The sequence below is a fragment of the Anopheles bellator genome, chromosome 1 (assembly GCF_943735745.2).
Source record: "Anopheles bellator chromosome 1, idAnoBellAS_SP24_06.2, whole genome shotgun sequence".
Classification (NCBI taxonomy): domain Eukaryota; kingdom Metazoa; phylum Arthropoda; class Insecta; order Diptera; family Culicidae; genus Anopheles; species Anopheles bellator.
Window position 1 is genome coordinate 48263969 of NC_071285.1, and position 25892 is coordinate 48289860.

General features: G+C 45.8%; 4 protein-coding genes across 12 annotated transcripts; 3 read left to right on the top strand and 1 right to left on the bottom strand.

Moving 5' to 3' along the window:
• The first annotated feature begins 4452 nt into the window (after nt 1–4452).
• Nucleotides 4453–18157, top strand: LOC131205450 (aldehyde dehydrogenase, dimeric NADP-preferring). Of its 8 annotated transcripts, none has more exons than XM_058197545.1 (11): nt 4453–4656; nt 6392–6733; nt 11767–11807; nt 11894–11952; nt 12468–12870; nt 13583–13977; nt 14044–14241; nt 15226–15341; nt 16623–16758; nt 16836–16986; nt 17101–17328. In XM_058197545.1, exons 2-11 carry the CDS (start codon nt 6418–6420, stop codon nt 17113–17115), a joined length of 1830 nt encoding a protein of 609 aa, XP_058053528.1. In that variant the 5' UTR covers nt 4453–4656; nt 6392–6417; the 3' UTR covers nt 17116–17328. The 8 variants fall into 8 exon arrangements, with proteins under 8 accessions (XP_058053528.1, XP_058053533.1, XP_058053530.1 ...); XM_058197550.1 differs by lacking the exon at nt 17101–17328 and adding an exon at nt 17712–18157 and having other exon boundaries at nt 4456–4656; XM_058197553.1 differs by lacking the exons at nt 4453–4656; nt 6392–6733 and adding exons at nt 7893–7955; nt 10878–11142 and having other exon boundaries at nt 17101–17327.
• A 299-nt stretch (nt 18158–18456) lies between these two features.
• LOC131205454 (nucleoside diphosphate kinase 6) lies at nt 18457–19070 on the top strand. Its single transcript, XM_058197557.1, has 3 exons — nt 18457–18656; nt 18726–18886; nt 18970–19070. Exons 1-3 carry the CDS (start codon nt 18457–18459, stop codon nt 19014–19016), a joined length of 408 nt encoding a protein of 135 aa, XP_058053540.1. The 3' UTR covers nt 19017–19070.
• A 230-nt stretch (nt 19071–19300) lies between these two features.
• LOC131205451 (NSFL1 cofactor p47) lies at nt 19301–21083 on the top strand. Its single transcript, XM_058197554.1, has 3 exons — nt 19301–19564; nt 19625–19770; nt 19851–21083. The coding sequence occupies exons 1-3, from the start codon at nt 19463–19465 to the stop codon at nt 20782–20784; spliced, it is 1182 nt and encodes a 393-aa protein (XP_058053537.1). The 5' UTR covers nt 19301–19462; the 3' UTR covers nt 20785–21083.
• Nucleotides 21084–21197: 114 nt separating this feature from the next.
• Nucleotides 21198–22595, bottom strand: LOC131205452 (PRA1 family protein 3). Of its 2 annotated transcripts, none has more exons than XM_058197556.1 (3): nt 22441–22595; nt 21820–22290; nt 21198–21742 (listed from the first exon to the last, which is right to left on the bottom strand). In XM_058197556.1, exons 2-3 carry the CDS (start codon nt 22253–22255, stop codon nt 21606–21608), a joined length of 573 nt encoding a protein of 190 aa, XP_058053539.1. In that variant the 5' UTR covers nt 22256–22290; nt 22441–22595; the 3' UTR covers nt 21198–21605. The 2 variants fall into 2 exon arrangements, with proteins under 2 accessions (XP_058053539.1, XP_058053538.1); XM_058197555.1 differs by having other exon boundaries at nt 21820–22287; nt 22441–22580.
• Nucleotides 22596–25892: the final 3297 nt, after the last annotated feature.

Genomic DNA, 25892 nt, shown 5'->3' on the forward strand with positions numbered 1-25892 from the left:
CTTACATTTGTAATGTGTGCACGTAAACAAATGTTGTGTATTCGTAGATATAAAAAAAAATCGATTTTGTTTAGAAACTTAAATTTTACATTATATCCGGCCACGATGGGGCTTATGCCGGCGGTCTGGCATTCTTTGAGATACTCTTTATTCGCCACTGCAATATGGAAATCTTGCACTATAACTTCCAGCTTATCTTTTTAGTTTGTATTGAAGAACTTGTCACATGGCGCGACGAAGTGGCGACAATTAGCCAATGAAACAGAGGCTGACTGGAAACATAGACTTCTTCTATCGAAGATAGCTTCTTCTTGCGTGGAGCGAACTAGGAATTAGTAGATCAAAAACGTAGAGCGGTTATTGACGCTGCTTATAACCGATCAAGCCATTTCTCACCGACTACGAAAACAGTCGCCCGTATGCACACGTCACCGTCGACGAACTGACTCACATTCATCTACTTAAAAGTAAAAACGACACATCATTTCGATGCGAATATGCCGTGGACGGAGCGAACAGATAACAAAATTGTGTGTTATTTGACTGATCGAAACCAGTAAGACTGAAAGATTCGAACCGTACGCTTGGTGAGGTACCAGCTATTGCCCGAGAGGGCAAGATGCGACTGGACGACGAGCGCAGTGCTTCTTCTCATCCTCGAGCATATTATCGAGTCGCTTACTCACGAAGTGAAGTGATGGCACACTGATCGTATTACGGATGATGATGTTTCCAAATCAATTATAAACTCCAAAGACTAGCAAAAAAGGGTCATACAGCGCACACGTAACTTGCGTAGGTTATGCAAATTCGCTTCAGATGATATAGAGATCTAGTAATATATAGCAATAAAAGTTATCATAACTACAGCAAAATCATCGAGCATCACAAAATGTCATAAATGATACAAGTTGTCGTTCAGATTTACCGATAAAGGTTAGCGCCAACGTGAGAGGAGGTGCTGATCGCTTTTAATTAGCTATACGAAAGTTCCTCGTCAGTTTCGCAGCCCCGGCGGGCGGACAACGCGCTGCGCTGCCATTTGCTTACATTGCTACAGCCTTCCGTAATGCGTAAGAAACATGCTTTCGAAAGTCCCGAAACTATCATTGGTATACTTTCCGTATGCTTTGGAGGCTCGATTATTGCTAGCGTATTTTGATAAAACTTATAAGCTGCATGTGGCTAAGGTTTTCCCTGCGCATTTCTACCCAACTACTCTAAGCGAATCAAAACGCTACTCAAAAATAATAACTGCATTTGCAGTACTGCACACTGGTCATTCAAAACATAAAATAGAAGGAACGAAATTGGAAAATGGCTACTTTCTAGTGATACGTAAGAAGAAGAAAAGAATTTTGAACAAATTTTTATGTTCATGGCCAATACGGACACATTTAAAAAAGCAACACAAGCTTGTGTTCTGCAATGAAAAGGAATGTGCATTCCTAGCTAAAGTCCGATGACCACGGCCAAAGGTATACCCTTCTCTCTGCATCATAAACGTGTACGCTATCAAGCGAAACAAACATTAGGATTTAAAGTCCGGCTTGGAGTTATGGTCTTGTTTTGTTTCAACACAATATTTCCTGCAGCAATTACAAATGGAAATCACCAACCATAAAGAGAACTTTATAGCAAGTTAAATGTTTAGAGGCGATACATTTTTACGGCATAGAGGCGCTAAACAGGTGAAGTAGTAAAAATTGAAACAAAATTTGATTGGCTACTGACTGGAGCCGTGTAGACCTTTGTGAGTGTGACGATTAAGCTGTAAGATAGTATCATATAACGAGTGCTACGGAATGGGAAACCCAAGATGCAAGCAAAATCCGCTGAAATGGTTACCATTGACTGAATTATACAAATAAATGAAACTAAAAATTACAATAAGCATAATCACACCACAGTATGACACAGCATACGAACCCGAGCTGCTGAACTGAACAAAAGAACAAAAAAAGGAAACCCAATAGAGGATAGTGAAGAATAAACACAAACGAAACACACAAATCTCTGCGCACCGGAGAAAAAATACAGCAACTGAAAAAGCCGGTAAATAGGCGTAAGAATCGAAATCTTCATAAGATGATTGATTTTTATCATTATTACATCGACATCGTTTCATCATTCACATTTATTTTCACAAAACCGCATCATCAACCGCATATTCATTCTTTTAAAATCTGAGCTAATGTACAACTCCTGTCGATCATGGCTTCAGTTTACAAAACTGCACGATTGCAGAATAATGCAAAAATGTTCCGATACCGAAGGTAACTTTATCACAAAACCACAAGAATATAGAAGAAAAAGTGAAGATAATATAACTTAACATGAAATAACTAGATTTAAAGAGAAATATACCACCTATGTACTATGTACTATGAAGTGCTAGTACTATACGAACTACCATGTCCAAACAAACTGGCTTTTGCCCACGTCCGGTGGCACAAGACATGATGACAAATAAGTTGTTTGTTCTTTCACTTTAGATTTTTCCCATAGGACAAGACATTTAAAATATTAAATTTTAAATGAAAATATTTTGAGATTCCTGTTTTTGGGCACAACGCAAACCAAAATAGCTGTGCGTTTTCGAGGACTGATCGGAATGCATAATTTAAATAGTTCGTTTAGGCGTTTCATATTTCTATTTCAGATATCACGCCATTTACGATAATCATTGTTTTCTGATCCTTGATTCGTGCTAAACGTTGCGTGAGAAATGTAGCCACTGGTCAAGAATTATTTATGTCGTAGGGTTCCTTTCAAGTATGGTGCACCTTTCGTTCTACTGTTCGATGCGTCCCACCGATCCAGACGGCCAGATGTGATCAGCATGCAAATGTCTTCCTTCGCGAAATACTGTGGCGTTCCGATACCAGCGAATTTAATCGCTATCTATAGAACCTGTTCGACAAGAACATGGACTTTGACGTCGACGGACTTTTTGCTGCTCATTTTTGCTGGTTGCATCGATTGCATGCGAATCAAATATTGAACCGTGGAGGATTGGTCAGTTACCTTATTTCCCACGCACGAAGAAATCGAAGTGAAAAGCACCATGATGGGTCATACTTCGTTTGGACGTGGTACCCACCCACAGTAGCACCTAGTTCTATGAATAATTTGAATACATTTTACAGTGGCATCCATTATCACTCTATGGGCTTCAAAAGCATCTTTCATTTATGGTATTTGATCAAACAGCTGTGCCGTGTAAAATAAAATCAGGGTCAATGCGTTTGAGGTCAAACAGAGACTGTTACCCTTGGGGATACCGACTGTACAATCCTTGACCCTGCAAGGTGCAAGTGCATCTAATCGCGGAAGCGTCTCTTACCGTTCTATGGCCGCACTGCTAGCAGGCTGACAAACCAGTTTCACTTGACGCGACCCTTCACACAATTGTTTCAAATGTAATATTCATCTGCAGGTTTGGTCTTCGCAGCAAGACAATCACACTTTTCACATCACGTATTCCAGACACGCCCGCTGCCGGTTATGGGATGAAATGGCGTCGCACGTAACGTTCGCCGAAAAAGACATATCGCCCACCAAAAACGGTTTGCGAACGAAGCGAAACAATTTATTACCGAACAGTGGAATGTGGCGAAGCAACGAAGCGCAAGGACAGCCGACGATAATCCGTTTGGCATCTCTCTATTAATGGTTTTTAGTTTAAGGCTCAAAGATAAAACTATAGCTTTGCGATGTTCACAGAGTTTTAGACGTTTAATTTGAACTAACCGACGATAAAAGACATGGCTTTGACAAAAATCCTCACTACAAAGAGAAAACATGGACTACTGACACTTTGTTGCTATTCAATTTCAACTAATGATTGCAACGCTGACTAGACGATTAGTTACCTTGATTAACATTCTCGTACCTTGGTTTCTTTATGTACTTAACCTTACTTCTAAGAAGCGACACACAAAGCGATGCAAAAAAGACAATAGACAACCGGCTACTTAAGCGCAAGACGCACAGCCTTTTTTATTACCTGGTCGGATCATAAAACGATCATGAATCGATCGTCCCACGGTATGGCGGTCATGTCGCTTTTAATGCTCCTTTTCCCTCGGTCACTATCTTTTTTCACTCTCCTGCGGCCGATCGTGCTTGCTCTTTTGCACGTTTTCGGGTCCCTCGTTTATCATCTCGTTTCCACGTTACGCACTTGGCGGGCCGGGGGCCCGCGAAGAGCTGCGTCGGAAATCTCTTCGATTCCGATGCTTCTTACTATGTGACGCGCACGCACACACACAGCGAACCGCGGTCCGGTCAGTCGTGGCGATAGTGTGCTCTGCCTACTAAATCGCGCGAGCAAGAGGGCACACGTTTAACAACAAACTTTTCTTTCTTTCCCACTTGGGTCAGCAGGAAGCGGATCGCAGAGCGCGTTTTCGGTTGTGTCGCTTTTCAGTCTCGTTGACGATTGCGTTTCGAGTGGTTCGTTAGTGGCCAACGCTGTTGAATGAAAAAAAGTCGCCGACGGTGACAGTGACCGTCATTGTTGATTGCAATTACGTAGCGCTGCGAGCAGTCGTCATCTTGTGTTACGACCAATTTTGTTTACACTAGTGCAATTTACACGCATTCCATTTGTTAACGCCGGCGACAGGTCAACGAACCGCGGTCAAACTTCTCGTAAGTGTGGTGCTTTGTTTTCTTATCCGTTCCTACTGCGTATCAACACAGTCGGTATCAAAGTGGAAATAAGTAATTGAATCTTGGATCTGAGAATGAAATTTTAGTGACCGAAAATCTTCGTTTTGGGGTTTGGGGAACGCAAGAGAATTCGATGGAACTGTTCGAAACCGTGTGAACAGCCAAAAAACGGGAAATAAGCCTACTTCGGTAAACCAACCGAAAAGCCGAGTTGAAAGTAGTGTGGCCCGGTTAAGCTCTGAAGTTCATTTGTATACAAACCGCTTCGAAAGACGGTGAAAACAATGGCCGTCAGTTTGCGTAACAAATAATTCGTCGCTGTTGAGGGAACGCCACTTTCATGTTTCACTTCCACGCTGCCTGTTTGTCGTCCGATGACCCAAAAGTTTTGTTTAATTAATGGGCTTTGTTGTCGACACTCCAACCGTTTCTTTGATCATTTTTAATCAGCATGTGACACGATGGTGCCATCTCAACCTTCTTTCCGGTTTGGCACACTACCAGAAACAACCGTTGGAGGCGGGCAACACTTCTCAGTTTAGTAACAATTTAAGAGTTAAAAAAGCAAAGTTAAACTACACGCGCTAGTAGCAAAGTCGGACATTTAAGCTAAAAAACCTGTGAAACTCTGTGTAGAAATATCCTTCCAAATACAGTTTATGTGGCTTTGTGAGGTGACCACGCTGGAGATTGGCATGATTAGATGTCTCATTTCGATTTCCGATCGGATATTGCGAATCTTTGTGAATTTCAAGGGCAAAATTTTTCGATTGCCTTTCCAGGGGTACGCTTCCGGTGGCTCTGGGATTACATGTTTCTGTTTTTTGACTGGCGTCCGGTGAATAGGGCGGTGTTAATTGGAATGGCCAAAATAGAATCAAGATAGTAGCGAGAAAAAGTTGTTCCTGAAAACAAAGAACTCGTTTGCGCAATTTTAGGCGTGGTGTCAGTTTTTGCGGGAATTGCCAGTTTTTGTACAACAAGTAAACAAGATAAATTCAGGCACTGAGCATGTGGCCGATCGAAGTAAATAATATGTTCCTTTCCATTTCGCACCTTGAAGCAAACAAGTATTCAGAAAGATTCGCGTCATATACTACTTACTCGGTTTCCGTTGGCGCTAAGAGAGACCGTACAGACGGAGCACAACCATAGCATCAAGCGCAATCGACTTTGAATAAACATTTGAATTTCTGAAGGAAGAACTCATATATTTGGGCACTATTGCAACTGTGCGTTGTGAAGCAACTCATTAAATAGATACTGGTACTAATAAGACCAATATTTCCAAACGATTCAAAATTCTATCCAAGGTTAGTGCTTGCGTAAGGATTTTAGGTACATCTTTTACTTATACCTCTTTTGAGCATAGGCCCATTTGTAGTTTAGATAAAAGTTTCCATCATTTGAGATAAAAATGTGATAGCTAGTATTCAATCGGCCATGAGCCTTAGTTCTTGATTTCTTGATACAGGAAAGGATTGGTAGCCGTGATACGGTCCAGTGAATGGTTTTGACTTTCACGAAATATGTTGAACTACGGATGTTGGAAAATGTAATATGCATGAGCGTCTGTGGTAAAACATAAAATTTAATTCCTATATTCTTGAAAAACATATTATTTAGTTAATAGGTAACCTAGTAACTCAAAGTTTTTAGTGTTATCCTATAGCTTTAGATTAATGTTTGTTTTATTCTTTCAATTGGTCTGTAGTCTATAGTCCGTAATCGACAAGCAGAATGAACGAACCGGATACAGCATTGAATACAACTGAAGAAACACGTCTCTTCGGAGAAATACCTCAAGCTACACCAGCCCTGCAAGGACTTACAACACATATGAAACAAGAAGTCCTGAGTGGGGTCCAGCCAACGGCGGCCTTGGCAGCGGCCGGAGAGAATGGTAATCAAAGTTCCGGCGTAAGTAGTGCTATCAGCAGCATTATGAATGTGGAACTCGGAGCTACCGGAACTAATGGTTCAGTTGCCGAAAGAGTACTTTTGGACCATCCAGTGGAGCAGAAACTTCAGCAAGATTTAGTGATTGATATGGAAGGTACGTAGCCATTGTCTATATACGTTGAGCACTGTTGACAATATTAAAATCGTTCGTTCTAAATTAGTGAAATCTTCACGTAAAAAGGATACTAAAACCATGATATTTCGGCTACAATGACAAATTCGTTTTCTTTAATTTAAACACACGATATTTTATTTGAAATTTTTTTAATGCAAACAAAAATCATCTTGAGAAAAATTAAAATCAATTTACGCGACTCGAAGCGTGTTTCGTTGAAGCGTTCTCCATCGAAGCGTTTTGGCTGGAAAGCTCGCGGATTGCAGTGCGTGTTGCATACTTGCAAACGGTACACGAAAGCGCCACAGCTTTCGATCACGAATATTTGAATCGATAAAAACATGTGCGCTCAGCCGATGCGTTTGGAAGAGAATCGGAGTTCGGAGTTGAAAAACTTGTTCGAATGTAATCCAACGAAGCACCGGGGGTTTTTCAAACATCACAAAACTAGAACGAAAAATGTGAATGTGAATAGCACACAATCTCGTATTCGCGGACGCTTCCGAGTAATGAAATTATGATCGTAAAACGAATGATGATCGCAAATCCGTAATCTCGGTCTTGAAGCTTTCTCGGAACAGCAATTAGCACTCGACGTAATAATGCATGGACACCAACATCACCGATGCGGGGGCCCACTTCGCGGGTCTCGGAAACCGTCACCGGCCGCAATTACTGGTTGCTTTCTCCTCGCCGCCAGATCGCGAGTTCGCACATTGCGCCTGGCTTGAAGATCCACTCCTTCAAGTAGTGCCTTTCGTCTGGCGTCACCGGTGCATTTGGCGCTGGTTGGGAACCGTTGAGCCCGAAAGTGAGCGCGCCTCCCGGCCGCGACAACTCGTACCACGACACGCGCGCTCCATGCATAATAGACCCCTTTCTTCGCCCTGTCCCTCTCGCTCCAGCGAAGATGGTCCACATTCGCGTCGGTTGTGTGTGGACGACGGCGAGGCGCGGGCACACATATTCACTCGCTGCACGACAATCTGCGCCGCGGCACTGTGTAGGGGCGTTTAAGTACACTTGCGCGAGTGCGTTCATGATGTTGGTAGTTGGTAGTGGAGCTCATTGCGCTGGTTGCGTAGCCGCGGGTCCGCTATTCATTCGTGTTCCGTGCGTTCGCCGTGATAGAAGCAGAAGTGTGTCCGCTGGCTCGTCCGCCATTCGCGCAAAGTTTTCTGGTGTGTTGTAATTATTGCAGGTTGGTTACCAGTGTGTCATTTTCTTCCTTCGACCGCTTCCCCCCGCGGGCGGGTGGGACATTATTCGGGCATGTTTGTTTATTTGCCTAGCGCGGCGCGGTCATCGGTTGTGTTGCGATACGCGGTTGCGGTTTGTTTGCGTTGTAGTTGTTTGCGTGTATCAAAAGTGTCCGTGGGGCCCGACGGAAGCCGGAGCACCGTTTTGTCATCGCTCCCGTCTGCAAGTCCCTTCGTGGACACGCATGCAGACAATCGATCCATCGCCATGTCGCATTGTAGTCTAAAAAGTGCAGCGTAAAGTCGTGCAGTACGCTCAGAAGTGTGCTCCTCCAAAGCGAATTTAACAACGAATACTTAATAAGCAGTTTCATGCGGTCCGGCATGACGACGCGGCACACGTGTGCATCTCGAAAACAACGTAAAGAAGAGATTCATAAGCTTTGGATTGAATGGAAAGGAAAAGTGTTCTTCAGCTGCGCCACTCGAGGGCTTGTGGCTCTCTTGTGGGTCCGTGGAGATTGAGTAACCTTCGTGTAGCTCTGCCCGGTGTACCAACCACGCCGCGCACTTGCTCTCGCTCACACTGCTCATTGCGCGCAGGCCTCGCGCACTTACACCTTCAAGTGAAAAGTAAAACCAGCCCCTCTGACCACGACACTGGTGGGAGAAGGAATCGGTGCTGGCCGCAATTACCTCACACCGAAGGACACGCGAATGCTTCAGTGCGCTGCCCCTGATCGTGGAAAGTAAACACACAGTCCCAGCGACCGTGGGATATGCTCCGGTCGGCTCAACATAACGTAGAACGGACCCCAAAATGGGGAAATCTGAAATGCTGTGACCTTCGTGTTCGTCTCGCGTGAAATTAAACCGTCCTTTGCAGGAAGAAAGCACGGCACTACGGGATTCAGTCTATCAGTAAAAGCGGCAGTATCTTATCTCGAGAGCAAGGGTGCTCTATCGGTGGACCGGGAACTTGTCCGTCCTCCCCACGAAGACCCTAGGAAAGGCGGGCGATTTTTCTCGAACTGTTGATAACAGTTTTTTTTTGTGTTTCCGTGGTTTTAAACCGTAGCTGATAAACCGCTCCAATCAGTCGGACTAACCTATGGACCCGTGAACCGCGCTATTAAAAGCTGTCCAATCACGATGGCAATGCCGTTTCGGTGTAGAAGGGATTAATTACCCACAAACACATCCACTCAATCTACTGCACCGGTGACTTTTGGAGGGTAATGCTTGTAATTTCGGGCCTTAGCCTCGGGGGCTGTACTTTGCGCAAGACCGGTGCGTCTATTACAACATCCAGACCGAAACAACGCTTGAACACGTCCGCATTAATGTGCTCTGCAGGACAAGTTGTGATCTGTATGGAATGTTTCGTGTTTCGTTTGTCTCTGGCCGATGAGTGGGATGGAAATTACTGGAAGGAACTGTCTGTTGCACCGTTTGACTCACGCTTGAAACTTGCTTACTGTCTGTCCCGACACTGCGGTCGTAAAAGAGGAAGCCAAATTTTGCATGCTCATAAATTCCTTACAGACCAGCATTTTTTTGTTTTTGAGCTTGGGCTGTGGCCAAGTGGGGTGTATGCAAAATTATTCAAGTAGCCGCGTACCGCCAACGAGTTTGAGCATACGCGCACAGCTCTAAAGTGTTAGGCTTCAAAGTCCAGCTGTCCATCTGTGTGTCGCAATTCGGTGGCACAGGCGGGGGCAATGCTAAGGAAGCTTCAATCACACATTGGCTCAAATTGTAGCGTGTCTGGTGTTTCTTTTCGGCTCAAGCTTGCATTGGGTTCGAATGAGTGTGATCTTTTGCAGAACTCTTTGCAGAAAGGAAGTAACATTTGACTCTTTCGACCCTTTATTTTGAACTGTGATTCTTTCCCTGACCCTGAATTGTCGCTCAAGTGACTTTGCGTTTTACTTGACCCTGTGACTGCTACTTGAATGATTATTCTTTTCTTTGCCCTAAGTCTCGTTTGAGCATCGCCTATTGTTTAACGTAAATGCATCAGTTCGAATGATGTCAACAGCAATTGATGCATGACGAATGCACTAATTAGTGGAAAAACATAAATTTTATTTATTTGCGATCGACGCATAAATTAGCCAATAGAAGGTTAATGAGGACTCCACTTGTGCACGTGGATAGTGTTGGCGCAATTTGAATGTTTTCCGCATACCGACGGAAACGATTTGAGAGCCGTTTACGAACCAATCAGTTTCGGTTTTGTAAATATTCAAACGCTAACCCAATTTTTCGTGATTAATTGGAGGTCCTTTAATTAAGGATTGATAAAAATTCAAACAGCTTTCCTATGGCCAGAAGCCACTGAATATGGTTCCACGTCTTAATTCTATGTTCGTACTTCGAAGAGAATTCCGCAGTTTCGGCGCTTCTTCCGTCCGTATGACAATCGTACACAAAAACCTAATTGACCAAAGGGGTACATGAGCTGGGCAGTTTTTACATAACCCGTTTCTCCAGTTCTCTCCAGTCACCGCTCGTCGTCCGGGTTGCTCTGCCAGGTCAATTGCCGTTCGGCATCGGCATCGGGTACGACTCCGACTCCACCACAATCTCCGTGCTTTGCCGCTAATTGCACTTGATGATGGTACACCGGCAATCCCGCCACCGTGTACGGTGGGTCCCGGCTGTGCGGCGGCCGCGTTGGGGTTTCGTGAATCGTTACTCAACTCCCCGTCGATTAACGCACGCACATTGCTCGTGTGCACGGCGTCCTCGCGTTGCCATCGTTGGGGATACTGGGGTACTTAGCGTTCGCGCCGCCAGCGTGTGTTAGTTGTGCTTTACTCGTCGCTGTGTTTCGTCGCAAGTTACCGTGGTGTTAGAATTTCTTTTCTGTGAACTGTGAACCGCGTTTCAACTTTTCTATTTGACACTTCCGACCTTAGCAACCAGCGGATGCGTTACGGATTCGATCACATCGAAGTAGTGCATTAATTTGGGGCGTTCCGTTACTCCGTGTGTAGTGTCCCTGTATCCCGCCGTTTGGCGCAGATGCGATAATAAATTGCCCGTGCCTGTGTGTGCGTGCATCTGGCGAAGTGACGACTGTCGGCTGATTTTGACATTTCCTGCAAAACAAAACCCGGCGCCTGAAAGTGAAAACAGTGCACAGTGCACAGTGTGAAAAACCTTCGTTCGCGTTTGTTTACGGTGCGTTTTCGGGAGCGAACGGTCTTGGCCTGCTGCTTGAGAGGTTTTGCTTTGTGACGGTACTTACTCCAATTGCTTGCCAACGCCCGGACGGTCGTTGTGTGTTGTTGTGGTTGAGAAATTGCTTATTGAAGAAAAGCCGTTCGATTAGGTCAGCAATCTTTTAGAGGGACACCGTGAGAGGTTCACGGTGATGCATTAGCGTGATGGACGTGCTTTGTACGTACCAGGCACATGCTAATTAATGCAACCGGTTTAGGTGGCCGTTGTGTTAAAAACCAAACTTTGGGAAATGTAAAATAGCAGGCCATCTGTGATAGCAAACAACAAACACTTTGTCCAACTTTGCGCTTTACAACTATTCGCGTATTTTCAAAACGGGGCTAACAACTGTCTCCAATCGCAATGGCTACGTTGTGTAAGGCCTGTTAATGCATCCATTTATTTTGTACCGCACGTCGGCATTGTTTCGGCGTTGTGGGACCCCGAGCTCATGTCTCCTGCAATCGATTGGCCTCGTTTTCGTTTCGACGATGATGATGATGATGATGATGTTACTTTAATGCCACTGTCGTTGATCCCGATCGCTGTTAGATATATTAATTGCACTCCACCATTTTGCAGGTTCACCCGTGCCAAGCTACACGAAAATGAGTTTCCCAGAGGTACGTACGATCGCAATTCTCATGTCGTATCGGCGCTATGCTTCAGCTTCCCGCGTGCTCACATGTGTTCGTTATGACTTCCGCAGATTGTACAGCAGCTTCGAGCCTCATTCAACAGTGGCAAAACGAGAAATGTTGAGTACAGGTAAGTGCGAAGCCTATGACGGGGCAGTATTAGAAAAAAACTTTGTCCTACATACAACACTGAATCCGTCTTTGTTTGAGCGGTGATGCTTCCTGAGGCTACGGGACGGAGATTAGTAAGGAAGCTCGGCTTGAGAGATCTTCATGATATCATGACGGTTGCGTTTTGGCTCAAAAGCAACAAGCAGTGTTTTGTACGTTGGCCAAAATTTTAATGCCTAATGCCTACCCGGTCGGGCCAATAATGAGACGTGACTTGCACGTGTTTAATTAATTCCTGTACTTGCGCTTGGATTCGTTTAAATTTTTTTTCTGTATATTATACGACTTCTAAAGCACCAATTACAGGTGATGAAAATAATAGTTAACTTCGTGTAAAGAAGCGTATTGTTTGTTCCCGAAATTGTTATTTGCAGATTCGCAAAGATTTCTTGAAACACTGCCGAAAGGTTCCACAGCGCCATAATAAAATGTATGCAACTACTGCAATTACTTGCACTTCTTATTTCCTGCTAGACTGAAGCAGCTGAATGCTCTTCTACGGTGCTACGAAGAAAATGCCGCGGAAATGGCGAACGTGCTGGCCGCGGATCTGCGCAAGCACAAGCAGGAGGCTTACCTGCTTGAGATCGACTTTATTCTGAACGATCTTCGCAACACTCTGTTTAATCTACGCGAGTGGGTGAAACCGGAAAAACCTGATAAGAGCCTGGTGAACGTCATGGACGGCGTATACATTTACAAGGATCCCTACGGCGTAGTGCTGGTAATCGGTGCCTGGAACTATCCGTTGCAGTTGACGCTGGTCCCAGTTGCAGCGGCCATTGCAGCCGGCAACTGTGTCGTAATCAAACCGAGCGAAGTTGCACCGGCTTCGGCCAAATTTATCGCCGATATGCTGCCCAAGTACCTGGATGCGGTAAGTTTCTGTTTCGATTTTAGCTGCTGAAGAAATTAGCCCATCTCCAATACTTTCAATGCTATTGTTTATCCAATTAAGTTCGGCTTGAATTGCCACAAGTGTTTGTAAGATTGTTTCACTTATTAACACACACCATATCCAGATTTGCTTCAACTTTCGATTGCAAACGACTTTCAAAACGGCGGTTGAGCGAGTCGAGAACAGAATGGGCCTTTCAAAATCTGGTTCTTCGAGTGCAAGGTCATTTATTGTTTTTGTTCATGTTTTCTTCAGTACTTCCCTTTCAAGGCTTTACGCAAAGTATCTCGTCGAGCCGATTTAGCCGAAGGCTCACGCATGACTAGAATGACGTATATTGTGCAACAACTGCACTGTAGAACACTTTCTCGTACCAAAAAGACTGGACGGAAGGCTCTGCACTCAACTGCACAGTTTAATTGCAAAACAGCTTACGTCACAGCGAGTCTCGGTGCACTTACATTAACCGCTGCAATAACAAAGGAATGCAGAGAAAAAAACTTGTTACGCAGTTCCTTTAGCCCTACACCAGCGCGGCAGCCTTATTAAGTAGACCTTTTAAGTAGATCTGTTTCGACTTGAAACACGTCATGACCATGTATTGGCCAACTGCCCGGCATTCCCATGTGTGATTGCAGTCGCTAATAGGATTTGGGGAATTTCTTTGCTCTCGTGTCTCTGCTCTGTTTAGGATTGCTACCGGGTGGTGACGGGTGGCCCAAAGGAAACCACCGAGCTGTTGAAAGAAAAGTTCGATTACGTGTTCTACACCGGTTCGGGACGGGTGGGCCAGATCGTGCATGAAGCATGCAGCCGTCATCTGACGCCCTGCACACTCGAGCTGGGCGGTAAAAGCCCTTGCTATCTGGACGGTACTGCCAACATCGCCATCGCTACGCGGCGCATACTGTGGGGCAAGTTTATCAATGCGGGCCAGACGTGCATCGCACCCGATTACGTGCTGTGCAGCAAACAGGTACAGAAGCAGTTCCTGGAGGAGGCCCGCAAGGTACTGAAGGAGTGGTACGGTGCCAACCCGAAGGACAGTCCTGATCTGTGTCGCATCATCAACCAGAACCATTTCCAGTGAGTCCGCCAGATACCGAGAGGGAAGGATACGTCGCACTTATATGTTTTGCTTCGATTTTACAGGCGGCTGTCGACTCTGCTGAAGGGTGCCAATGTGGCGATCGGTGGAGAGACCGATCTACAGGATCGATACATCTCACCCACGATCCTCGTGGACGTCAAGTCGACCGATCCGGTGATGCAGGACGAAATTTTTGGTCCCATTCTACCGATCCTGAATGTAGACAATGCGTACGATGCCATCAAGTTCATCAACTCCAGGTACTGGCGATCGTGCCCGGCATCATAGCGAATCATTGTTTGTGACTTTTGTTTGGTCGCTTCTCAGCGATTGTCCGTTTCGTCAAGTTTCATTTGTTATCTGTTTTTCTATTTTCTTATCCGCCTCGTGTTCGTGCGATCTTCGTTCGGTTGACCTCACTGTCCTCCGCCATGATCATCAACCTGCCACCACTGCGCCGTGACCCTTGGTGGATCGCGGAATGCTTGTCATTTGATTTATTGCAACCCGTTTCGTCGTACTATCCTCGTGTGGGGGTCAATCATCATCATCGCCATCATCGTCGTCGTTCCTTTTCCCTCCTGACATCAAAACCCCCGCGCGTTCGTATCGACGCGCAACAGAGCACCACCCCTTGTCATGTACATCTTCACACTAGACACCAAAATTCAAGAGCTTTTCACAAATGGAACGCGATCGGGCAGTATGTGCCTGAACGATACGATCATGCAGTACGCCGGTAAGGAGCAATTGCATTTTCGAAAGCAACATTCCAACAAAGTGTGTGCACCTTGCAGGCCAGTATAGTCGGCCCGGACACAGTAACACGTGCCACACAAATTTGGTGCTGGGGTTTTTAGTATTAAGTATTGAAAACCATTTCCAATTTTCGATTTGCTACTAAAAGCCTTTACGGTGGTTTGATTGGCTCTCAATCTTTTCGTATCTTAAGCTCATTTGAACTGCGATTGGCTTAGACACTTTTCGCATTCCACGGTGGCATTGGGACGTAGAAAGCGGTAACCTTCATTTCGTGGTGGTGGTGTTTGACCTTCCTTGTTACATTCCGGCGGGTTGAGATGGTATTTTGCTATTTTTTGTTCTGCTCACGTATTAATCGTATTCTTTATTCTAGGTACATGTTGGTACATTGTAAATGTTTACGTGCCTCCTTAAACCCTTCTTATACACTATTATCTAAAGGTTTTGGTAATCTGTGATACTCTTGCTCCTTCCTGTGCTAGTGCTAAGCCCCTCTGCCTGTACATCTTCAGCGAGAAGAAAGCGGATAGACGTACGATTATCGAAAACACCACCAGCGGAGGTGTTTGCGTAAACGATACATTAATGCACTGTGCAGGTTAGCTAGCGATAGTTTGAACTTTTGTGGTCGACACGTAATATACAGCACGTTTTTTTGCATGCAGTACGTTGAAAGTTTTCCCTTAAGAAAATCCCGAATCGCTAATGGCGAAAGCATCATTGGTGTTTCCGAAGCAAACATTTGTCAGTAATGCTTGATTAGATTCCACAGACTCCCATTTCCGACGTATCGTCGTGTGTTTTTCGTACATTTTTCGCATCAGCCTTTGCGCATTGTTGCTTGTGAGAGTATTTTTTCTGTTCCATTCATTCCATTCCAAACCGCTCCTGTGTGGCGCTTAATAACGCGTTTCATTTGAAAACGTCCCCATTGATCTTAACGTCGATCGATGTAATTTCGGGCGCAATTTGTAAACCTTTCTTTCCTTCAGGGACAAACCATTATGTCTTTATATGTTCACCGAAAGCATCTCGGACCGGGATGCCATCATTGCGAATACTTCGAGCGGAGGCATTTGTGTGAATGATGCGCTGACTCATTATGCAGGTTAGCAAATAATACAGCTGCCAACAGATACGCGTAACGTAACTATAGTGTTCCACCGGACATTTGATATTTATTGGAAAACATTTTAACGTTGGAAACGTTTAATTTTCAAAAGGACTTTTGCTTGAAATCGCTTCACCTTGTGCCGTGTGCTTTCATTTTTGCTGTGGCATAACATATGTGATGTGACGTTCTTGTTGGATCATCAAACGTATGCCATTCCCGTTGGTATCTTTCGCAGAATGCGGCCTTATTTATTCACACGTCTTTGTTTTTTGCCCCACAGAGACAAACCGCTAAGCCTTTACATCTTCAGCGAGAACGAAACGGATCGTTGTTGCATCATTGAAAGCACTTCCTGTGGTGGCATTTGTGTTAACGATACGATGGCTCACGTGGGAGGTACTCTAACGTACAATAATGTTGATGAAGATAGGAACTTAAAGTCGTTATTTTTGCAATTAGTTTTTTTATCAAGAACACTCAACAGAATGCATTACTGAATGGAACAGAAATTGTTCGTTGCAAAGGCAGTAAAGCGCAAAGCTGTTTGGTGCTTCCTTATTGTAGTTTTCTGTAAAACTTTCAGCGTATAACATATTTATCTTGTTCTGCACTAACTAACTATAGTACACATTTGAATGCTTGGTACAACTACAATTGGCAGTCAACAATTAACACAAAAATAACAATAATCAAAATACTTATCTACTAATGAGGCGCAGAGGTCGATTTGGGTTAGAATAAGATTAATTCCATTTCGTTTTCCAGTTGAAACTTTGCCGTTTGGAGGTGTCGGCCCAAGTGGTATGGGTTCGTACCATGGTAAGTACTCATTCGACACGTTCGTCCACAAGAAGTCGTGTCTGACGAAAGACTTCAATCCGATTGGCGAGAAGCTGGCTGCGTGAGTATCGTTTGACAGTTATTTCGTTTTCTGATTAAGTTTGCTGTAATCCCTATTACACATTATTTTTCCCCTAGCTCCCGATACCCGCCGTACTCGGAGAGTAAACTGTCCTTCCTGAGCACCTTGCTGAAGAAGCGTCAAGGAATTAACACCAAATTTTTGCCATACCTACTGATGTTCGGCGTTGGTGTAGCATCGACACTTTTGATGACTACAATCCTTAAGGTAAATTGTGTGTACCACCACCGTCGATAGCCACTATGACGCTACTCTCGCTACACTGTTGTCGTTAGCAATGTTATTGAACGGGTTTTCCTTGCATGTAATCCTTTATTCCAGAAACGTTCGCTTTAGGTCAGCATTAGGGTTCCGGAAGGCGTTGAAAAAGAAAGTTAATGTTGTCGATGGTTCTCTTCACGTTCAGTACCGGGTCTTATGTTCATGTTTCATAGGAAACGAAATAAAAACACGCGAGTTTTCGCGTTGGAAAGTATTAGGATACAAGAAATGGTCAAAAGGTTTTGTTACGCTAACCATGTGGTAATAACTGTTCAATTATGAAATAAATAATGCATTTTTCTATCTTATTTCATTCCTCGTTGGGCTCCATTATACACGGGACGTGTTTTACAATTGGGGACGTTTCTCAGCCATTGCTGTGAAGTACGATTCGCTATCAATTTTCAGGTTCTCCCAAGTCCACGTCTAAATCTTCGCCGAAATATTATACAAACTTCGCAATTTTGTTGGAAATGTTAAGTAAAACATCATTAATCCTCCTCTTAATTAGTCCTGCTCTTAAGTTGTCTTAAGTAAAACAAAATTAGTCCTCTTAAACGGACAATTTCCTATCGTCAAGCTCGTGTACGCAAATGGCTATCGATTTCAACACATTCGCACAGAAACGTACCGTTAACAAGCAAATAATATTATGCCCTTTCTGCTTCCAGGACGACGATTAAACGAACTATGGCTGACCATTGGCTAATTTCACCTAGGGTACTATTTTCATCGAAAGATTTCCACAGCTACATAAATTGCAATAGCAGAACGGGAGCTACTTCAAGCGGATACTGGGGGCACGATAAAGTTTTCATGTGTTTTGTATCTTTGTGATACTGATTTTTCCTGCACCTCCAGCCGGTATCTGGGATTGGTGAGATGGGAAAGCATGTGATTGCCAACGGGACGATAAGAGCGTGATTATACACAGTTTGGGATTATGCGCAAGTGATAACATTTTACAGAAACGTTAGGTCGCTGACAGGATGTTGACGAGCTTAGGGTTTAAGTTTTAAAACAGTCAAGGTAGGCGTAGAGATCAACGTAAATTACTGGGAATAGTGCATTTGCGCTACACACTTTTGGGTACAAGCAATAAATGTTTGGGAAATTTATAAGCGAATCTGTCGTGTTATTTTCATAATGTTTCGGAGATGACATAAAATAAGCATACACTAAAAATGTGATTATAATGGACTCATAAGAGTAACGCACCTGGAGCCGGAAACACAAATAGTAATTTAATTTTCGTCAGCCTTTGTGTTTGTCCTTTGCACATGAAATTTGTTTCGTGAAACATTTCACTGAATGTCTTGACGTAAATGACAACCGTGCGGCTTAAAAGTCATCAGAATGTGTTTACAGCTTAGTCGAATCTTGTGATACTAAAAACAAACCATAGTGCCGGCCGCAATGTTAACGCTGGCAATTTTTAAGCCACACTGCCTCAAAAATCCTATCGCCTATAGAACGATACAGCAGATCATAGTGGACAATGGGTTGGAAATTATCGCCAGCAAGCGGATGACATTGTCTCAGGCCGAGGCGGAACAGTTTTACGACGAGCACCGAAACAAATTTTTCTTTCGCCGTCTCGTGTCGCTAATGACTAGGTTTGTGGTTTGTTTTTCGGGAAAGCATGAATGAAACTAATCTCGATGATTGCGTTTCGTCATTCACAGTGGGCCCCTAGAAGTTGTGCTACTGTCGGGCGATAATGCTATTCAGCGCTGGCGTGATTTGATGGGACCAACGAAGGTGCTTAAAACGGTCTACACACATCCGCACTGCATCAGGAGCATGTTCGGTATAACCGATACGAGGAATGCCACCCACGGATCTGGTACGGGAAATGTAAACAGATGCAGCTACAGATTGAAAGTTTAGGGGAGGATGATTACATTTTTCTTCCATTTTTTTTTACAGATTCCGTAAACTCGGTTGCAGCAGAGCGAAAATTTTTCTTTGGCTGATTGCGAATTGGAGCACGTCCTGTTGTTGTTTATAGTTCTGCTGTAGCTATTCAAATGTATATAAGTTGAATGATTTTTTGTTAAATATAAATGTTCCATGACCTTAACATCGTTAAGAATGGCATTAAATTGAAGCGTTTCAAATTCACCAGTAAAACAAACCGCTCTGGGCTACGCGATTCGTTATTGTTTGAGATTGGAGTTCGTTCGCACAGTGCACGTCATCGCTAATGACAATTCAATTTTGCTGCAGCTGCTGTCAAACAACGAACCCATCGCAATTCCGAATCCCGACGAGAAGCTGAAACGACAAAGCGCAAAGTTTTCTTCGCTTCGGTGCTACGATATTGTTCCTTAATTGCGTGTTTCGATACCGAGCCGGCTCGCGAAAGGTTTCCGCCGTTGTTTCGTTTTGTTACCTACACATACCGACGAAAGCGGCCAACATGTCCAGCAACAGTGATCAGTTAAAGCAATTCTCACAGATCACCGGCGCATCGGAAGAGAGGGCTAAGTTCTTTTTGGACGCCGCCAACGGCGAGCTGGAGGTAAGCGCAGAGCACGGAAGAACAGCGAACGGGCGATTCAATGTTTGACTCTGTTTCCAGACTGCGCTATCTAACTTCTACGAAGGTGAAAACGAGGAGGCGGACGTTTCGGACGAAGAAAATCCGCCTGCCGATCCAGGCACGATTCTATTTTCACAATCAGATTCGAAGGCAAAGGCAAAGAAGGCACCAAAGTCGCAATCCAAGTAGGTGATCTTTCATTTTTGTGTCCGTGACATGAATAATCCATATGGCTTTTTTATTTTCACTCTCTCTCTCTCTTCAGCATTGCCACGCTTCGAACGCTAAACTCCTCGTCGTCCGAAGATGAGGAAGAGCAGGGCCAAGCGTTCTACGCCGGCGGTTCGGAGCGTTCCGGTCAGCAAGTGCTCGGACCGCCAAGAAAAAATCCGATCAAGGATTACGTGTCCGAGATTTTTCGCTCCGCCCAGCAAGGCAATCTGGAGACGATGGACGTGTCGGAGGAAAGCGGAAGCTCTAGCTCGTCTTTGTACGGTGGCACCGGGTACCGACTCGGGCAGACGGAAGACGACCATCAGGAGGTACCGTCACGCGGTGGCCGTTCCGGAGCTTCCCGGTCGGATCGGGTTTCCCACGAGATCGTCACGCTTACGCTCTGGCGCCAAGGTTTCGTCATCAACGATGGTGAGCTGCGGCGTTACGAGGATCCGGCCAACAAGGAATTCTTTGAGTCGATCACGCGCGGAGAAATTCCGGAGGAGCTGCGCTCCAAGGGACCCACGATGATTCGCGTCGATCTGAAGGACAACCGGCACGAGGAATACGTAAAGCGCAGTGCCCCGTTCAAAGCGTTCGGTGGCAGTGGTCAAACGCTGGGCAGTCCCGTTCCTCCGATGGCCTCCGCCAGTAGCAGTAGCGGCAGTGGAAGCACTGTTGTTGCCGGTGGCAACAATGAGGATAATGAAAAACGTGCCTCGGAGGAGCTGGCACTCGACAGTAGCCAGCCTACGACGGCAATACAGATCCGTCTGGCGGACGGAAGCCGCCTGTCGGCGCGTTTCAACCAAACGCACACGGTCGATGACGTCCGCCGGTATATCTCCAGCGCCCGACCGCAATACGCAGGCCAGGGCTTCGTTTTGTTGACCACATTTCCGAGCAAGGAGCTGACGGAGGGCGCGCAAACGTTAAAGGACGCAGGCCTGCTCAACGCCGCCATCATGCAGCGGCTGAAGTAGAGCAGCGCGACGCTAGTGATTGCTACATCCCGATGTATAATGTTAGTTCATAATCCATTTTCGGCAACATAAAAAAAAACTTTAGGTAAGGACCTAAGCGAGCTCCAGTCGGAAGCCATTCTTCATTCCGCCGCATAGCGTCACCGCAGCGTAATCGAAAGCGGTCGTCACCGATTGCTACGGGCGAAGAGTTTCCATGGTTACGGGAAAATAAGCGTCGGAAGCATGTTTGAGGAACAATTGTGATAAACTCTGAAGGAAACGTTGCCGGTGGCGCTGCTTCTCGAAATACACGAATGGTGGCCACATTGGGATGAAGCGGGAATTTTCAATTTCTACTCTCTGTTGGTGTTCGCTTCAATACCCAAATCCTAACCAATCAGTGGGTGACTCGATAAGTTTCAGTTCCTGTGTACTAATCTTCCGTTTATTATTGATTTGAAGGAAACAGTTATCTTCGGCCATTGACTAGCAGCTTTACAGAACGATGGACGCAATAAGAAGAATTTCGGTTAGTTTTTCTCCGCTGTTCACTGTCTTTCTCAACACTCCACTACTAATTCTTACTGTATCGCGACTGTGATTTGTGTAAACGCTAAAACAAATCTCCTGCCAGCTCCGTGCCATCCGTGCAAAAAAATAATAATAATGGTTAAATAGCAAATTCCTTGACGAAACCTAAAACAATCTCACGCGGGCGCGGATGCTAGTGGTGCACGAGCGGGGTGCGCATAAAACGAGGCCGAATCACGTGGTCACGCAACAGCAACAGAGCAAGCTCCACATCAGAAAAATGCATCGTCTTCCGCAGGCGCCATCGTTTAGAATGCCGTCGGCATCAGGCCCATCGCCTCCAGAAACTGTCCCATCGGCGACTGTTTGACGCCAACGATTTCCACTGCGTTTGTGATCTTGTTCTTGATGTTTCGCAGCCGGAACGATGCGTGCACGAAGGTCACTGGCAGAAACGGAGGGGTCACAGGTAAGAAACAGTTCAGCGGATTGAGCATTGTGCGACGCGCTCCGGATACTTACACGTGAACGGAAGCAGTACGGCGAACGCCACAATCAGCACAGAATCGAACAGATACAGCACGAGATAGCTGCCACCGAGTGTGCCGGCCAGAACGGCCCACTTGTTCGGCTGCTGGTTCGGGTCGGCCCCCACGGAGCGGCGCGCATCCTGGGCGAAGAACCGCACGAACACATACACCAGGGCCACGACCACCGTCAGGCCGAGGAGCACCTTCATGGGGTGCAGCAGACCGACCAGCAGAAAGACGGCCGCGCTCATCAGGAAGTAGTTCGTCTGGTAGTAGAGCAGATTGTTCACCACCCGCTTGCCCCACTTCTCCCAGTCCTGGAAGTTGGGCACCTGGAAGCGGGCCGACTCGAGCAGAAAGTCGTTCAGCGTACGGAGCGGCGCCAGGTGCAGATTGTCCAGCGAGCCAGCATCCTGGGTGGTAGTCATGGTGGTAGTCCGGGTCCTGGTGTGACTAACTCCTGCTTCACGGGAAGGACACGGTTGCGGAGAATAAAAACGAAAATCAACAGCCAAATCGGTGATCCGCGCCCGACGCCGATGCACACCGCAGAATCCCAGCCGGTCGTTGGGCGGCTAAAAATATACTCGGGCCGGACCGTATTCGCGCTTACCGTGTAGATGGTTTTTCCTTGCGCTCGATTGCAAACGTCGCCACGAATAAAAATGTTGCCAAACTTCTTCCTTTTCTAGTGCTGGCGGCGGTTTGCGTGATGCGTCTTCTTCGGTTGGACGATAAGGGGTGAGAATGGAAACGCGAGCGAATGTTTTGACATCATCGGCCGCCGGGCGCGCGGAGGGGGAACGAGACGAGACGATGAGATCATTCTGAGTTTGTCATGTCCCCGTGCAAAATGCACTTCGTCAGCCGACGCTGCGACCGTTGGCGAGTGCGGCGTTGGGTTGGGAGGAGTAATTGTAAATGATTAAATATTGTTTCGTTTTGTTGCATCATATTGTTGGGAGCATATTTGGCGAACGCAGCGCCGACTGCGGCGTCAATCGAAAGCGCAAGTGTCAGATTTGAAAGCGCGTGTCAGTGACCCGCAATAGATTTGAATTCACCCCAACGGCAAACTGCTTCTTGAGAACAATGTTGAAACAGTTGTTCAAACATTTTATTTTGACCAAAACAATGTTGGCTGGTGCAGCAAGTTGGACTAATTTCAAACAAGTCCGACAGTGTGTGGGATTATTTTAATGCTCAGTTCGCTTATGCACATTGTTTGCTTGATGATAAAGAAAATCAGTTTCCGTCGGAAGCTTCGGGGAAAACATTTGGGAAAGCACTACTCGCGCCAAAATATAAATAAGAGGCCAAAACAAAACATCAACAAGTCAACCCACAAACTTGCACTTGTTTGAAATTTGTTCACAAATTGATGCTCGTTTGTTCAGATTTGTAGATTTGCGTCAGTGACATTCATGACATCTCCGAGAAGCGTCAGTTATTCAGACATCGGTCAGATATCGTAGCGTCTGGACCGCCCATAAGGTCGATAACGGTGCACTTTAAAACGGTTCTGTGAAATGCACAAACGTGTTTTTAATAATCATAAAAGCATTCATGTAGAGCCTCGTGGAGTTTACCGACTTGAGTACAGCTTGTTGCGCTTTGCAGTTCGCGAAACCCGACAACGTGGCCCACGGCACCATGTGGCTGACCCGGGTTGCTGCACTCCGAACGGAAGCAAAACAAAATCAAACACTTTTGTTATCGGTCCTCCGTTGACACGTTTCGGGGCACGTTTGTTAGCTAAAGCAAAAAAAACCGGAACCGCTGGTGTCGATGGAAACTGCATGGAAAATGGAATGCTTGCCTCGATAATTCCCTCTTACTCGGCGCTCATAATTTCCACGGATCACGAACACGGGCGAAGAAAATGCATGACCGCAACAGGGTGGAAAAAGCGGAGCGGAACGAGCAGCCCGGGCTAAAAGTGTGCCAGTGATTGTTATTCGATGAGCAGTTATTTACTCTTCCAATTCCCGGACACTTCCAATCCAATCAATGGCATCGTCACGCCGCTTGGGCCACCCTGGTTCGGCTCGCAGAGACACCCACAGAGCATGAATGGTAGTTGTAAATATTTGCACCGTGGCCTGAACTGCCTTTCGTCCTTCCGAGTTAGATTGTTCCTTTGGAGGCGATGATTTTTCAGTACCATAAAAATGGTTCTACTTGAAAGGCCTGATACGTTTTAATCTTTCACACGCGAGAATCAGCAATGGCGCCACAAGCAACAACCCACTTTTCTTACGTTTTTGGGACGTTATTATTTCAGACTAAAGGCTACTAGGTGTCCAGATTCCTCCTTAGGTTCTGGATGGAACTTCCGCCCGACAGACAGTTGTTGTTACACTTTTCCCCTTTTTGGGGCACACGAGGCCGAGTGCCCGTTTTCCCGCCCTGCGTCGTGCATGCTTCGTGCTAATTTTCCGGTACATGGCCCCTTCCCTCCGAAGACCCAACGGCCAGCCAGTCTCGGTGTCGGAACATCGACGGAGCAACGACGGTGTTGACGGAGGATAAATATTTGAGTCGGAAAATTAGTTTGCGCGCTCAGCATTCAATGACCCCCAGGAGCCATAAGCGGAGCGGATGACGAAGGATTGTGGGGGGACTTATTGACGGACTTTGGGCCACTTTGGGTTCGGTTCCTGGGTCCCGGTTTCATCCGAAAAGCGAACTACTAAACACATCTGCTTACGGATTTATCGCACTTCAGTGAAGCGTCAAGCAGCCGTTAAGTTGAACGGGAGCGCTCATACGAACTACGAATCGCTGTCTATAACACTTTAAGATGAGATCCCGGACCCGGACGAAGGACGAGCGTGCGTCAGAGACGTGAAATAATTAATTGTAAGAGTAAAGAGAGAGACGTTCACAATATATAATCTGCATAGTAAATGGCAGCAAGTTTGCGTTGGAAATTATGGCAAACAATGGCGTGCGCGGTGAGACACATGGCCCACGTACGGGACGCCGTCGCTCGTCGCGCGTACTGCGAAGTGAGTCAGTTTAATAAAGTTGGATCCTCCCCGCCCTCCAGGACCCGAGGAGGAACCCACCAACATGTTTGCTCTTGTGGCTGCACGGTTTTATTAGAACTTTGGTCGCCATTTTGTGGGAGTGAAAGACTCATTGAATCGCTCGCCAGGCAGACCGCTGCTCGTGGGATGATATGAGGAAGCCGCACCAACCGCTATTGTCTTGTTGGACTTGATATTTTGTAGACAATTCCTTTCGCCTGTGGAGTGGAAATCGATCCCTGTGGATGCCGCCGTCAACGGGAAGTTTATTACAGGACAATAGATCATTATTTCTGACAGGACGCGCCCGTGAAGAATCTGGTAAGAAAGCGTTACTAAAAACAGACAGTGCGCGTCTATAAAAGAATGCATCTAAAAGTAGAGCATCAGCAGGGGAACGAAACAATAACAAAGAAAATTCTACCAAAAGCTTCATCCGACTTTTCTTTACGCCTCAGGTGACGGGGTTTGTGTTTTCTTTCTACAGGATTAACGTAACGCAAACGTTCCATTTCAAAAGGACCTTCCCGCTCGTAGCGGTCACTTGCCGGGTGCCGAACAAACTATTATCTTTACCTATCCCTTGAGGCATAGTTTTTATTGAAACCCCGATCAGAACCGTTCCACTGGTAATCGTCCGTTGAACTATTGGACGAACAGCGTGGCTTTCCTCTGTCTTTTAGTCCGCTTAATCAAATTAGAAATTGAAATCTTTTTGTCCTTCCAACTGCAGCAGCAACAGGGACCACAAAAAAGTGTACTTTTCCTGTATCAACGAGAAAAAGGGTACGCGTAATTATAGACCGGCCAAGGACTTTCCTCCAAGGAAAAGGAAAGTTAGGATCCTTTCACAAACACTGCTGTCCGGGGTGGCACGAGCAGTTCTGCACGACGTGCGAGGATCGTAATTTAACCAACGCAACAAAGCGCGCGTAATGAAATTGGCCGCCCACCACTCGGTGGACACACAGATAAATCAAGCACCATCGATTACCGATTCTTCCCATGGCGCCCACCCGAAACAAACAAGCGA

Excerpts from the sequence above, each read along its gene's own strand:
- LOC131205450 (XM_058197545.1), top strand. The coding sequence starts at position 6,418 with ATGAACGAACCGGATACAGCATTGAATACAACTGAAGAAACACGTCTC. Across the intron at positions 14,242-15,225 it reads ATCAAGTTCATCAACTCCAG|TGCTAAGCCCCTCTGCCTGT; the intron begins GTACTGGCGATC and ends TTCCTGTGCTAG. Across the intron at positions 15,342-16,622 it reads TACATTAATGCACTGTGCAG|TTGAAACTTTGCCGTTTGGA; the intron begins GTTAGCTAGCGA and ends TTCGTTTTCCAG.
- LOC131205454 (XM_058197557.1), top strand. The coding sequence starts at position 18,457 with ATGTTAACGCTGGCAATTTTTAAGCCACACTGCCTCAAAAATCCTATC. Across the intron at positions 18,657-18,725 it reads CTCGTGTCGCTAATGACTAG|TGGGCCCCTAGAAGTTGTGC; the intron begins GTTTGTGGTTTG and ends CGTCATTCACAG. Across the intron at positions 18,887-18,969 it reads GAATGCCACCCACGGATCTG|ATTCCGTAAACTCGGTTGCA; the intron begins GTACGGGAAATG and ends TTTTTTTTACAG.
- LOC131205451 (XM_058197554.1), top strand. The coding sequence starts at position 19,463 with ATGTCCAGCAACAGTGATCAGTTAAAGCAATTCTCACAGATCACCGGC. Across the intron at positions 19,565-19,624 it reads CCGCCAACGGCGAGCTGGAG|ACTGCGCTATCTAACTTCTA; the intron begins GTAAGCGCAGAG and ends CTCTGTTTCCAG. Across the intron at positions 19,771-19,850 it reads GCACCAAAGTCGCAATCCAA|CATTGCCACGCTTCGAACGC; the intron begins GTAGGTGATCTT and ends CTCTCTCTTCAG.
- LOC131205452 (XM_058197556.1), bottom strand. The coding sequence starts at position 22,255 with ATGACTACCACCCAGGATGCTGGCTCGCTGGACAATCTGCACCTGGCG. Across the intron at positions 21,743-21,819 it reads CGTACTGCTTCCGTTCACGT|TGACCTTCGTGCACGCATCG; the intron begins GTAAGTATCCGG and ends CGTTTCTGCCAG.